The sequence below is a fragment of the Pteropus alecto genome, unplaced genomic scaffold (genome assembly GCF_000325575.1).
Source record: "Pteropus alecto unplaced genomic scaffold, ASM32557v1 scaffold177, whole genome shotgun sequence".
NCBI lineage: Eukaryota > Metazoa > Chordata > Mammalia > Chiroptera > Pteropodidae > Pteropus > Pteropus alecto.
This window is the reverse complement of record NW_006442207.1, coordinates 10,658,530-10,672,200: the sequence shown is the minus strand read 5'-3', so window position 1 is coordinate 10,672,200 and position 13,671 is coordinate 10,658,530. Positions and strand designations below refer to the sequence as shown.

Genomic DNA, 13,671 nt, shown 5'->3' with positions numbered 1-13,671 from the left:
AAGACTAATACTGAAGAACTTAAAGTCTTCCTCAACACAGTCCAGTTAGGTCATTGATAGAGCAAAGAGGTGATAGAGCTATGACTTGACAGAGCTAAGACTTGATTGCAGGTCTGTGTATCAGCAAGTTAATGCTATGTATGTAACCAACCTGCCCTAAACTTAGAGGCTTAACACAATAAGTATTTATTATTGATCACAACTCTGCGGGTTTGGTGGGTGATATTTCTGGTCTTTGCTAGATTCATTTATGTGTCTATTGTTAGCTATGGTTGAGTGGGCAGCTGTGCTGATCTTGACTGGGCTCTCTGTGTGTTTAGAGCTCAGCTGGCTATATCCTCACCTGAGATAGTTTCCACTGGGATACCTGAGTTCTCTTCTATGTGATCTTTTATCCTCCAGCAAGCTAATACAGTTTTGTTCACCTAGAAGGTGACAGCATTCCAAGCTTTTGATTGGAAGTGTCTAAGGCTTTTTAGGGACTGTGCTCAATACTGGAACACTGTCATTTCCACTGCGTTATGATGGCAAAACAAGGAACAAGGGCAACCTTTATTCAGGGGGTGAGAAAATAAATTCTGGCTCTTGAAGGGAGGAGCTGAAAATCCCTTTACAAAGATCATAGATTCAGGGAAGCTTTAGAATCTACCAAAGACTGCCACATAGAATCCTGGTTCTTTCTCACAACATTTGAGAGCCTTTTTTAAAAAAAGTTTATCTGCCAGCTTTTACAAATGTTTAGGGAGCATCAATAGTGAACATCCTCTTGGGTTCTATTCCTAGGATTATTGCTCCTGGCTGAAGAATTAAAAATCATAAGGGACTTAAGAACTCATTGGTTTAAACCCTATCTAACACTTTTATTTCTTGATAGTATCACCTTAATCAAAGTGCTCATTCATTTTATACACAAACATATCCCCTAACTCTGGATAATTTACTGCCATGCAAGGTAGTTTCTTCCAGCCTCAGGGAGTTCTTTCCATTAGAATATTATTTCTTATATTAGACCAACGTTTACTTCTGCCTAGATTTCACTTGTCGGTCCTACTTTACCCTCTGATGCAGCCCAGAAGATGAGTCTCATTGTCTTCCCACAGAACAATGCTTTCTCATATTTGAAAGTAATTATCAACCTCTTTGAACATTGGTCAGTTTTCTGTGCCAACAACACCAAGTTTCTACAGTTTTCTTCCTAGGACATAGTTTGAGCTCCCTCATAATTCAGGGTGTTTCCTTGAAAACATTCATTTCTCAGTGGCAGCTGGGTATTTTAGAATGAACACTGATATTTGGAATCAGATGTCCTGGAATTTGCTTTGAGATCTTGAACAAGTTTGTGAAACACATGGGGCCACTGTGATTTCTTTTTCCAGAAAGCGTGGACGGAAATAACTGTGTTTATTTTGTGTCAATTAAACTAGATAACATACAAAAATATCTGTCCGGGGAAATCTCTCCATCAATGTTAATTTCTTCTTATTCCTCTGAAAGAATAGCCTTTGAAATACACACTATTTTTTTCTTTAATATCTTGAGTCTGAATGAACTCAGATTTTCTGACCATATGTTAACACTGGAATGACGAGCATACTTAAATGTCCACATGGAGATATGTTTCAAGTGGTGTTCCCATACGGAGGGATAGTAAAGACTTCATTTCTCCCAAGTAGAAAGCAGGTGTTATTGTTTTGATACTTCAAAATAATAACTTAAATAAATGATCTAAAACTAAGAGATTTAAGTTCTTCTCACCTGTTTTAAATTTGGGTGTTTGGGAAGCAAAAACAAATCTGAATTTGGAAAAGAGTTAAGGACAATTTGGACACAGTGAAAAGACCAGGGTAGAGACGATTTAGTGGATGGTAATAATGAGATGTGGTGTGAAACTAAACCATTAGGGAGAGTGAACACACAAGTAAAGGGGGGAGAATGTACACACAAGTAAAGGGGGGAGAGTGTGGGTCAGAACAAATAAAGTCAGCACATGGAGGAATGTCAACATTTATGTTCAAAAGATACTGCTTAATGTGAGATGTTTCTGAATCATAATGTATAAAAATGAATAGAATCTGATTGCAGTGGAAAATGGTTAAGAGGATAGGACCGTGGAGACAAAAGAATGGATTTTGGTAAACACTGTATAAATTGTAAGATTGTTTTATGTGACTGTTAGCTCAGAAAATACTCTTCCATATAAAATAGGATAAAATGAGTTTTGAAACTGATTTGTAAATAAAAAATGCTAGATAAATTCAAGGTATGGTGTCATTCACGTGTGGCATACCCAAATGAGATATTATTCTCATGAAGTTATATTAACTCATCTTTCTTTTAAAATCAAGCAGTTAACAAAAAAGAACTGTTGCATACAGTAAAAAGAGCATTGAGGTGGGAGTCGGGACCCTGGGTTTGAATTCAGCTCCACAACTAACTAGCTGTGTGACAGTAGGCAAGTCACTTAGGTTTTCTGAGTATAAAAGGAATTCTCCATGGGTAAAAAGAATTGTCCAGATTATCTCTAAGGCCACTGTCAGCTACAAAAGTTTATTGTCCTCTGATTCTGTGTTGTCGGAAAGCCCAGTGGCAGTTTCTATGGGGGGATCAAGATTTAAGATGGATGCCTTTTACCCAGGATCTTCTATTCTATTTGAAGAGATCACCTGAAATTTTGATGCTTAACTGAACAAATGAATAGATCGATGTTCGGATGAATTAAATAAAAACAATTTAGAACTTATTAGAGAAATTTGTTAGGAAAATCTGGTTGGATGCTGGGTGTTAAATATGAGAAGTGAGATCTACTTATAGGACACACTTTCATTCTTACTAACTTCTTATGGTAATGAGTTTTATGAATTTACTTTTAAAAGTAGTTCTTCAGTTTTCCTGTTGTAATCTTGCCTCTTTTGGCTGTGTCCAAGAATGGCTTCAGAAGGGAGACAGTTTGAATAAATATTGAAAGAAAGGTAGAATCTCTGCAAATTTAGGAAGAGAAGGGAGCCTTACAGGTGGAAGTAGTAGAGCTTTAAAGACTTAAAGAGGACTATTCACTATTCATTGAGCAAATATTTATTGAGCATCTATTCTCCTATACCTGGCATCGTGTTAACCACTTGGGAATATTAAACTAGTGATTCTCACTACTCAGAATGGAAGACAGACATAGATTATATAATTACACTAATACATAATTTCATACTTTGATGAATGGAATAAGAGAATGGAGAGCCATGAGAGCAAATAACAGGTAGTTATCTGAGGTATGAGGTGACCCAAGAGGACTTTCTTTAGGAAGTGTTATTTCTGTTGATACCTGATGTATGAGTAGGAGTGTAATACATGAATGGGAAAGAGAAGTGTGGAGAGGGAAGGGGGTATTTTAGGTAGAGGGGACAGAATGCGCAAAAACCCCGAGACTGAGAGTTCATGGCATATTTGAGAAGCCAAAAAAGGCCAGTGTGGCTTTGGAACTTGGAAAATAAGGGAGACAGAGAGAAAACTAAATGAAAAGTCCAGTGGGAAATGAGCATGGTGTCACTCTGTTGACGGAGTGCAGACATCAGTATCATTTTGAGCCAGTTTCTACATGCCCAAGTAGAGGAAAGCACTCTATGCTGTAGTGTGGGCATTAGAGAATGTGGGGACAAGCACCATCGGTGCTTGGGTTCTCAAATGGGCCTTTGGAGGCACCAGCACCTCTAGCAGAGTAGGACTTGGGAGATAGAAGGCTTTGCTAATCCAAACATACATGTAGCCAAAACTACATTTCCTTTCCCCTTGTTCCTGATAATTAAGGAGACTTAAATAAAAACCCTGCTCATAGTGTGTTTCCTCATATCAAATCCAGGATTCCAATTGTCATAGGCACCAAATCCCCTTGTAGTCACCCTACACAAAACATACTTGAGTCAGTTAAATGAGTTACTTCCATCAATAACAACCAGTCCCTAATTATATATCAGGCATTCTTGGTGTCACTTCTCCCTCTTCTTCAAACTGGAGCTCAGAAATGCACCCCTGGGTGGGGAGAAGTGGTGAAGGAGTTTAACAGATATGGAGTCTCTTTCTGGAGGGTCCACTTCACTTGAAGATTTGTGAAGCAACTTATCTTTTATTCTAAGCACAGTTATTCATAGAGCAGTCTACAAAATATCCATGGAATTTTACAGAGAGAATTAGAGACTTGAAAATATTTACCCTTATGTCAGACTGCTTAAAATCAAACCCCAGATTCCTAGTGAGATGTTTTATTCCCTCTGGTCATTGGATTTATTTTGATGAAAAATTGAGAAGCATTGAGTCTTAAACCATGTTTGATATCGTTTATAGGATATTCTGTGCCTTTCTCACCAATTTCTTATAGTTGTGAATTTTATGAATTTACTTGGTAAATGAAATTTATTGGGGTGACATTGATTAATAAAAATTATATACGTTTCAAGTGTAATATTTTTTCATACATCATCTGTATATTGCGTGGTGCATTCATCACCCAAAGTCAAATCTCCTTCTCTCACCATATATCTGACTCCCTTTGCCCTTAACTACACCCCCTGCCACTTTCCCTCTGAAAGCAACAAACTGACAAAGCAAGCAAATAAAACTCAAAGACACAGACAATAGTTCAGTGCGTTTTCTTTTAATAGTTCTTGTTTTAAAAGTTCTTGTGTCTCCCTGCACTTCTCTGCTTTCACAGCCTTTGCCCTCATAACCCGTCTTTAAGTCTTTATCTTATCCTCACATCCATTCTCTCACGGAGTTGTTGCCTCCCTTTCCTCTTGAATCCTTTAGATGACCTTATTTGGATCCTTCTCTGTCCCTGCACTTTCTTTTCTCAGATGTGGCAGTTGGACCAATGTACACTGATCCAGGGCCAAGAGAATTGTACTTTCGTTGGAAGATGAGATAATGTTTCTGTTTTATTTCCAACATCTTCGCTAATGACTAGAATTTTTCACCTTTGTTAGCTGCAGTGTGTTGGGAGAACTTTATCCTTCAGGCCAGTTTCTACTCATCCATTATGACTCAGTTCGTGGCCCAGTGCCCAACCCAGCAGAACTGACCACTCCTTCCTTTGAGTTCTCCCATCACTCCACTACCTCTTCTGGCACAGGCCTTGTGTTCTGCAGCACTTGCCTGTTGACATGTCTGTCTTTCCATCTAGGTTTTGAGTTTTTGGAGATCAGGGAATCTTGTGTTATTTATCTTTGTATCATCACACCTGGCACTAAGCCTAGTACATGCTAGATGCTCATTTAATGCTAAATACGTCGAGTGAAATAATTTGAGTTAATTAACTACGGGATGTATTTACAATAATTTTGACATATTTTTATTTACTTGGTGATTCCAATGTCAAAGAATAAAGAAGCGTGGTACAAGGGGGTGTGTCTTGTGATCCAGACTCTTAGAAATGAAATGGGAGAGATTTCAAGGTAGGGTTGCCAGATAAAACTCAGGATACCCAGATGATGTGAATTTCAGGTAAATTTTAAAAAATAATAACATTTAAAAAAATAAAAGCATATCCCTAGTGTTATGTGAGACATACTTACACATGACCAATATTTTTCATCTGGAATTCTAATTACCTGGGAAGTCTGTATTTTTATTTGCTGTTTCTGGCAATCCTACTTCTAAGTCAAAGATTTCCACTCTCCTCTTCACACAATTGTATGTATGCTCTAAGAGTCAGGTCACAAATTGGTGGCCCTCAGGCAGCATCTGACCATCTGGATCAAGATATGGCTTATTTACCCTGCATAATGTTTTAAATTTTTGCAAAAAAAAAAAACTGAAAAAAAAGAAAAGAAAAAGAAAAAGAAAGAAAAATGTGGAGATTTCCCAGTAAAAATTCTAAAATTTCAAATTTCTTTGGAAACATAAAGCCTGACCACAGTGGACCAGCTCTCTTGTTCAGCTAAGGAAGAGCTAAGCCCATTTTTAGATGGAGCGTGAGGCCTCTGGATTCCCTGTTTCTCTCGAGCACTGTGATGAAATGTCATCTGCCAAGCATTATTACACTTGCACAGTGTTTTCCTTCGAGCTGAAAGGAAATTGAAACATTTTTGAACTCGTCTCTCTCTCAAAAGCAGGAAAACAAGAGATAGCTGTAGAGTGCTAAATGTTTCAATAAAAATGGGGAAAATCCAAGATAAGTAAAGAAACATCCTTTGTGTGTTAGAACCAGCACAATGAATCCATGTCTAAAGAATACAACTAATTTTACTCTTTTTCTTACACCTCCCTCACAGATTCACACTATGGACTTGAGGGCATTTGAGTTCTTGATCGCCACCAGAATGTGAGACTCCTGAGGGCAGAGGCTTTTTATCTGTTTTGTTCATTGGTGTTTCCAAAACCATGTAACAGCTCTTGGTTCTTAATAGTCGTTTGATCAGTATTTGTTCAAATGAATGATGTAAGCCATGTGAGACAGGTAAAAACCAATATGGCTAGAAATCTAGAAGGGAAATAAAAATGTTGCCTTCTACAATAGGATAGCACAACTAGGTCTTTTAAAATAAACATCTTTATGGTACAGATGCCTCGTATCTTCCAAGGGCAAAGAAAAATGGATGCTGAAGACAAAAGCTTTTATGTACCCAGAACTTAGAGGGACATTAGGAAGGATTGTCCCCACTGGTTATCAAGAGAGGACATCTTTGGAGAATATCTGAGGAAGGAACCAGAGGCACATGTTGGAAAGGACTCTTTGTAGCTGTGACCCTGCTTTCTTTCCTGCTCACCACAGATCTTTCCAGAGCCCAAGTGATTCTCCCTGCAGCTCCATGGAACTCAGCCACGCTCTCCCCTCTCTCTGCAGCTACCAAAGAAATAGGTGCAGAGACCTGATTTTGAACAAAAACCAGCCTCATTTTATTTGAAAGACAAAATCATTATCACCAGAATCCAGTAGAAAGCTACCTAAACCCCATAGGTTTTGAGGAAAACAAACAGATACACCTTAGGTTTGAATTTGCCTACAGGGGACAGCTTTTATATGAATTAATTCCAAACCATTTTCCCTCTACATGGGAGATCTGATGGCTCTAGGGAATCTGGCCTGAACACCAAAAGTTGCTATAAAATACTATATTTTGTTGCCTTTTCTGATTATATCTCATTGCTGCCATATGGTTAGTAAGAATTTACATTTATTCTTAAAAAAATGTCCCTAGGGTTGTAGAGAAAATTCATAGGACAAAGAAATACTGGCAAATGAGAGTTTGGCTTTTAACCACAGATTCAACAATCTGGCCCTAAACCAGATTTCTTAAAACTAAATGCCTAGGAGTGGAGACAAGAAAACAACAGAGAAATATAGCAAGATCTGTCATTATTATTTCTAGTGCTAGGTGTAAGATGCTTGTATTAATTTCCTAGGACTGTTGTAACAACATACCACGAACTGGTTGACTTAGACCAGAAGAAATTTGTTGTCCCACAATTGCAGAGACTAGAAGTCCAAAATCAATGCGTTGGCAAGATCATGCTCCCTCTGAAACCTGTAGGGGAGTGCTTCACTTCTTTGTAGCTTTTGATGATTTTCTAGTATCCCTTGGCTTGTGGATACATCACTCCAATCCTCTGTTTTCACATGGCCTTCCCACTGTGCCTGTCTGTGTCTCCAAATTTCTCCTTATGAGGATATCAGTCATATTGGATTAGGGCCCACCCTGACCTCATTTTATCTTTATCTCTACAAATGCCTTGTTTCCAAATAAAGTCATTCTGAAACACTGGGGATTAGGAATTCAACATATTTTTGGGGGCGGGAGAGGGGGACCCAATTCAACCCATAACCTTTCAGTGCAATCACATTCTTCTTTGAACTTAAGCTCTTCAGATACAACTTGTTGTTCCGCCTGTGGAATACTGTTACATTGATTAAATTGCCTCTTTAGTTCTTTAGCTATCAGATGCTTTTCCCTGGCAGGCTGATGTAATTAGGGAACTAATAACTAAATCGATAAGGAAAAGCGTGTGTTCTTTCATATTTTCCAGCTGTTCCGATGATTCATTTAGGGCTCTGTGTGTGTTGCTACTGAATACATGCTCGTTAAGAGATATGAGACCATGACAGATAGCGGAGAGGGAAAGGATTGGATCTGGATTGCTGACTGGTAAAACTCCAGGAGTGACATCCATGCAAGGAGGGAGGGTCATGAGGTGGAATGTGGAGGAGGACATGGTCTTGTACGTGTAACTCTGCATAAACAAGAAATGTCTGTAAAGATGTTTACCGTTTGGAAAATACGCTTTATTTTAATGTTTCATGAAACACATTGGGCTGAAGACTTGCGGAACGGAACTATATAAACACCACTGCCTGTCCAAGGAAGGAGTCACCGCTATCCACAATAACTCTGTGGGATACCATTTTGTGGAAAATCCCAGATTGCCTTCTCTAATTCCAGTTTCCTTGTGAGAAATACAAAATTTTAAATCTTGGCCTTTTAAAAGGTAGTCTGAGAGATAAATATATGCATTATAATTAGAAAATTATTATAAAAGTGTAAGTTTAAAAAATACAGACTTGTATTACTAGCAAAATATAATATATATCCATTGTAAAGAAATCCGAAAATGATAGTTTCTTTAAAAAATATAAAAATTATTCAGAATTCCACAATTCAGAGATAACCCCTGCTAATATTTTGGCATAGTTCCTTCAAATATATTTCAAGCTTTTGCAATACTACTTTGAATAAAGTTGATGTCAATGTTTGCATGTTTTGTAATATATTTTAAATAAATATGAACATTTCCATATCATTCAGTACTATTCTAACGCTTACTAGTGAATGGCTGCCTATGTGCTTTATTTCTATTTGAGTGTTAAAGCTTTAATAATTACTAAAGTAATACATGTTCACAATAATTTTAAAAATCCAGATAACTAAAAGAAGGAAGTACCAATTGTCTGTGATCTTACCATTGCACAGATGACTGGTATTAATATTATGACATATATTGCAAGGCAGTGTAATTATCTAAATTTCTGTCCTCCACCGTTCATGGCATGTTTAACCTTTGTAAGCCCAGTACTTAGATCAGGGCTTAAAGCACAGTAGTTGCTTGATACCTTTTAGTGAATGAATGAGTGAATGAATGAAGAAAAGGATGAGCAAATGAATGACTGGCAAGGCTGCAAAGATCCAGCTTCTGGTAGAATAAAATTTGTTTCAGACTCAGCAGTTTACTGTAGATTGAGAGACAAGGTAGCAAACCCGAGGCCCTTAATGAATAGGAGCCTGCTCTTTCTGTTCATCTGAATCAGCCTGTAGGCAGAGAATTCAATTTAATTTTTCTCCCATCAGTCAAACTGAAGAGCTGAAAAAGCAAAACCAGAGACAAGGGAGGAAGGAGGTGGAACAGGCTTGGATGAGGAGATCAGCAGCTGATCTCTTGTTCTTTCTCTGTTAGGGAGAGCATGAGATGAGAGGAGCCATGCTTCTCCCAAGGGTCGGCTCTAGCGGGAGCCGTAGTGGCTGGCTTTCTGCCACTAGCAGGATCCTCCATGACAGAAGGACTGATCATTTCTCTGGAGGATTGTGAGTCCTGCAGTGTCATTGTGGCCCATGTAGATTTTTCCCTGGCCTGTCTCTAGAGTTTGCAGCAGAGAAAGACACAATCGTGCTGGGTTTTAGTTGAAGACATTCAGGGCTCTGTTTGCTATGATTGGAATGAGGGGTGACAAAGTCTGATATTGCTGGGTTATAGAAGGCTTTAAGCGAAGTCTCTTCTATATTATATTGGGGAACATCTGTCTTAAAGTCTGAGCATCTGTCCCTCAGATACCTGCCATGGAAAGGAGAATGATCCATTTCTTAAAAACCTGCATGGGCATGTCAGTCCTTGCAATAAAATATATGAGTATGTACTTCTCAATGGGATGGTCTGGTCCTTATAAAACCTCTCCTTCCTTCCTACCTACCCTAATATAAATGCACAGACAGGTAGATATAGAAACATCCACAAATAGGTGGATGGATGGATAGGAAAAAAACAAAACAAACTAGACAAATGGACAAGCAACCTCCACCTCCTTTTGGCCAGTAATCACAAACCTCCTTCCTCTGAAAAGCTCCCCCACAAGCCACACTCAAGACCTTGACCATATTGACAGCTTTGTTCTGATTACCTCCTCCACCTGGTAAAATCTCTCTCTATCATCTCTCTGCCCACATCACCTATCTCTAAAAGACTAACTAAACACATTTTCCCAGGAAGCCTCAGTGATCCGTTTCTACCCCTGTTAATTTTACCTATTTCTCAACTTCTAGAGCTTTCGTCTTTGCCCCACTTTCTCCTTTTCTGTGGTGTATCTGTACATGTTTTTGATGGTCAGCAGTTACCCTTTTTGCTGCTTGAAGAATTAGATGTGGTCCTGTGTGCTCTGTAATTTGATGGTGTAGAGCTAGTATTGTTTTAGTCACTGAGTTGGTAAATAAAGAAAGGGACTAAGAGCAATGGGGAATAGTGAAGCCTATTTTTCCCGTGTGTAGAGTTGGACACAGAGTGTAGTTAGTACTTACTCATGGAGAGAAAGCCCAGTTTGGATAAATATGGTGAGAGTTGGTAGAGAGATGGTGTGGTATTATATAAACTTGCCATCAGCTAAATCAGGATCAACATCCTAGTTTTCTGTATAGTTGCTGCCGTAACTTTGTAGAACCAAGTGTCAGTATCTTAATCTATAAAATAGAAATGCAAATATATCTTCTTAACTAAATTATTGGCTATTTTGAGTATCAAAAGACAGTATATGTAGTAATATCACACACACGCACACTTCTGTCATTTGATGGACAATAAAGATTTTTTTTATGTAGCTTATAGTACCAGTGTTTAATAAATATTTGCTGAATTAAATTGAAATGGACCAAAACGTTTCAAGCCCCTCAAAGCTTCTTTGAAATCACTAAAAGTTCTTTCAAAAATTATTTTTGTATGGATTGTGAGATTATGAACTTAGAACTTAACAGATAGCAAAGTTACCTGTGGTATGCTGGACAGCACGTCCCTATCCATAGGTAAGCACCTGTTAGAGATGTGATGATAGGAATATACTTCACCTGACTCCATTTCTATAAACTTGAGGGCCATATGCTTCTGTCTTTCTTAATTCCTCTACCTGTAAAAGTTTGTGAGAGCAGCATAAACATAATGGAATCTTCATTATAAACTATATACCATCATTCTATGGCAAGAAGACATGAGCTAGATATCAGAAAAATTACATCCTAATTTTTTTAAACCAAAACTTAGCTTCTCCAAGATTGAATTTCATTAGCTGTGAAACAGGCTTGTGTGTTCATTTGTTATGTGCCAGGCAGTGTGTAACCGCTGGTACATAAAGGTGAATAAGGCATGATCCCTTTGCTCTTTGACTCACAGTCTAATGCAGGAGAGGCATGCCAACCAGTAATGTCTTAGTGCGTGCGGCTTCTCAGAGGCAGACAGTAAAAATAGTGCTGACACCACATAGTGAGAGGTTAACTCTGCTTCAGTGGATCAGAAATGCTTGAGAGCAGGCGTTTGAGTTAGTAATTACTGTCCTGCCTTCCTTTTAGTGTCTGTAAGGCTCAAATGGATGTGAAAGAGCAACGTGGTTGAATTATTGTTGTTGTTGTTGTTGTTGTTGTTATTTCATTATCAGATTCAGATATCAGTGTACTTCCAGACATTCAACTGAAAATAAACCCCGTACTCCTGGCTAATCTCTCTAGGAATGCTGGCCTTTTTTTTATGTGTTACAAAGGGATCAGTCTCTATATCCATAAAATAAAGGGCTGTAGAATCTGACTCTATTGGCCATGCCGAGGGTTCTCTTTTATTTTTCCAAAGTTCTGGAGCTCTTCTGGAATTTTTTCTCATACCATGAGTTGCTCTCCATCCTTACCTGCCTGTTTTAATGATTGATTTATGCACCAGATATTTGATGAACACTTTATATGTATTCAAGGTATATAAACACAACTAAATAATAAAGACAAATCTAAAACACATAACCATTTATAACTATGATAAGTGCTGAATGAAAACAAATAATGAGTATAGTGAATTGAAAAAGAAGGAAGATGACTGGGCTGAAGTGGTTAGAACAGGCTTTGAAAAGGAAGGCACACTCGTGCTGGCCCTGCGTAGATGAGTGATTTTTTGCTTAGGCATAAGAGTGGCCTTATCTTTGCGATCATGCAAAGACATGAGATTATAAATGAACCTGATATTTTTAGTGACATTGAAGAGTCCATTTCAACTAGATTATATATAGGCACAATAAGAGTTGAAACTGAGAGTCCGATATTTTGCATTTAATATTGTCTCAGATACCACAGGCTGATGAGCATTTTTACATATATGTCCCATTTTCCCTCTGAGCACAGAATCTACTTCTTTCTTATCTTGATACCCACCAGAGTGCCTTACATGTAGGAATTGCCCAATTAATGCTTTTTAAATAAATGTTACTGAATTGTTTTAGGTGTAGCCAAAGACTTTCACGGACTTTGAGGAGAGAATGATGGATGATATTACAAATGGATTTATACTCAGCTCATAAACACCAGTTGATAATATATATATGAAGCACCTACTTGTTGCCAGAAGGCACGATGATAAGCAAAGCATGGGCATATTCATGTATTTTTATCTGGATGAAACAGACACCGGCTTGGGTGTGTGAGGCACTCTGGTGTATTGGGATGTTCTTCTCCAGGGGGAAGACCCATGGATTCATGTTGAAAGTCCCCTTCAATGCTTACACTCTCCTTGCTTCATTGTTTTGCAGCTCTACAGCTCCATGGACTTTGGGAGACGGTGGCAACTCATGCATGAACACATCACCCCCAACAGGTTTTACTGGTAAGCCCCATCCTCAGCCCTCCCTCCCTCTTGGGTAAAGAATTATCAGACAGCTTAGCCCTCTAGACAATCCCTGGACACCTTTATCACTTGAAGGCACATGTGTGCTAGCCCTTTGCTATTCAAAGTATGTTTTGTGGACCAGCAGCATCAGTATCATCTGAGAATTTGTAAGAAATGCAGAATCTTAGGCAAGACTTATTGATCAGGAGCAAGTATGATCCCTGTGATTAATGTGCACATTATAGTTTAGGAAGCACTTGGCTGGAGAGCTCCATGAGAAAATCATAGCCAGGTGTCTTAGCTATATACTAATCTCCCTTCTTTTTAAAAACCTATATATTTTATGTACCTATTCTAAAAAAGCAGTATTTCCTAAATGTACTCAAGAACACTAGTTCCACAAAATGCCTCTCCTTTCATAAGTGTTTCCATGGTCAACTAATTTTAAGTACCGATTACCTAACTCTGCCCTCAAGAAGACAGGATTCACGTTGGGGTATTAAAGAGTCTAGGGAAATCCTGAGTGAAAAAGCCTTCAGAACTTTAAGTCACCAGTTCCTATCCTTAATTTACTACAGAAGCCTTTTCTCTTGTCATATCAGATAAATCCTTCGGAACAACTTCTGTGGAGCACATTTTGAAAAAAACCTTTTAGAAGAGTGAATGCATGTTGCAAATGGAAATTTGGCCCTCCCCCCAATCAGAAAGTGTTTTTATTAATCTGTATTCCTTTATATATGCATGCTATTTTTACCTTGTTTGTCACATGGTAAGCTTGGTCTGGCATAAATTTAC

General features: G+C 38.3%; 1 protein-coding gene across 1 annotated transcript in view; it reads left to right on the top strand.

The window, feature by feature from the left end:
* Window positions 1–13,671, top strand: part of SORCS3 (sortilin related VPS10 domain containing receptor 3) — a 523,893-nt gene that overhangs the window by 325,002 nt on the left and 185,220 nt on the right. Inside the window, exon 5 of the mRNA XM_006920878.1 lies at window positions 12,800–12,873. Within this exon, the coding sequence (XP_006920940.1) occupies window positions 12,800–12,873 (74 nt within the window). The remainder of the gene's footprint in view (window positions 1–12,799; window positions 12,874–13,671) is intronic.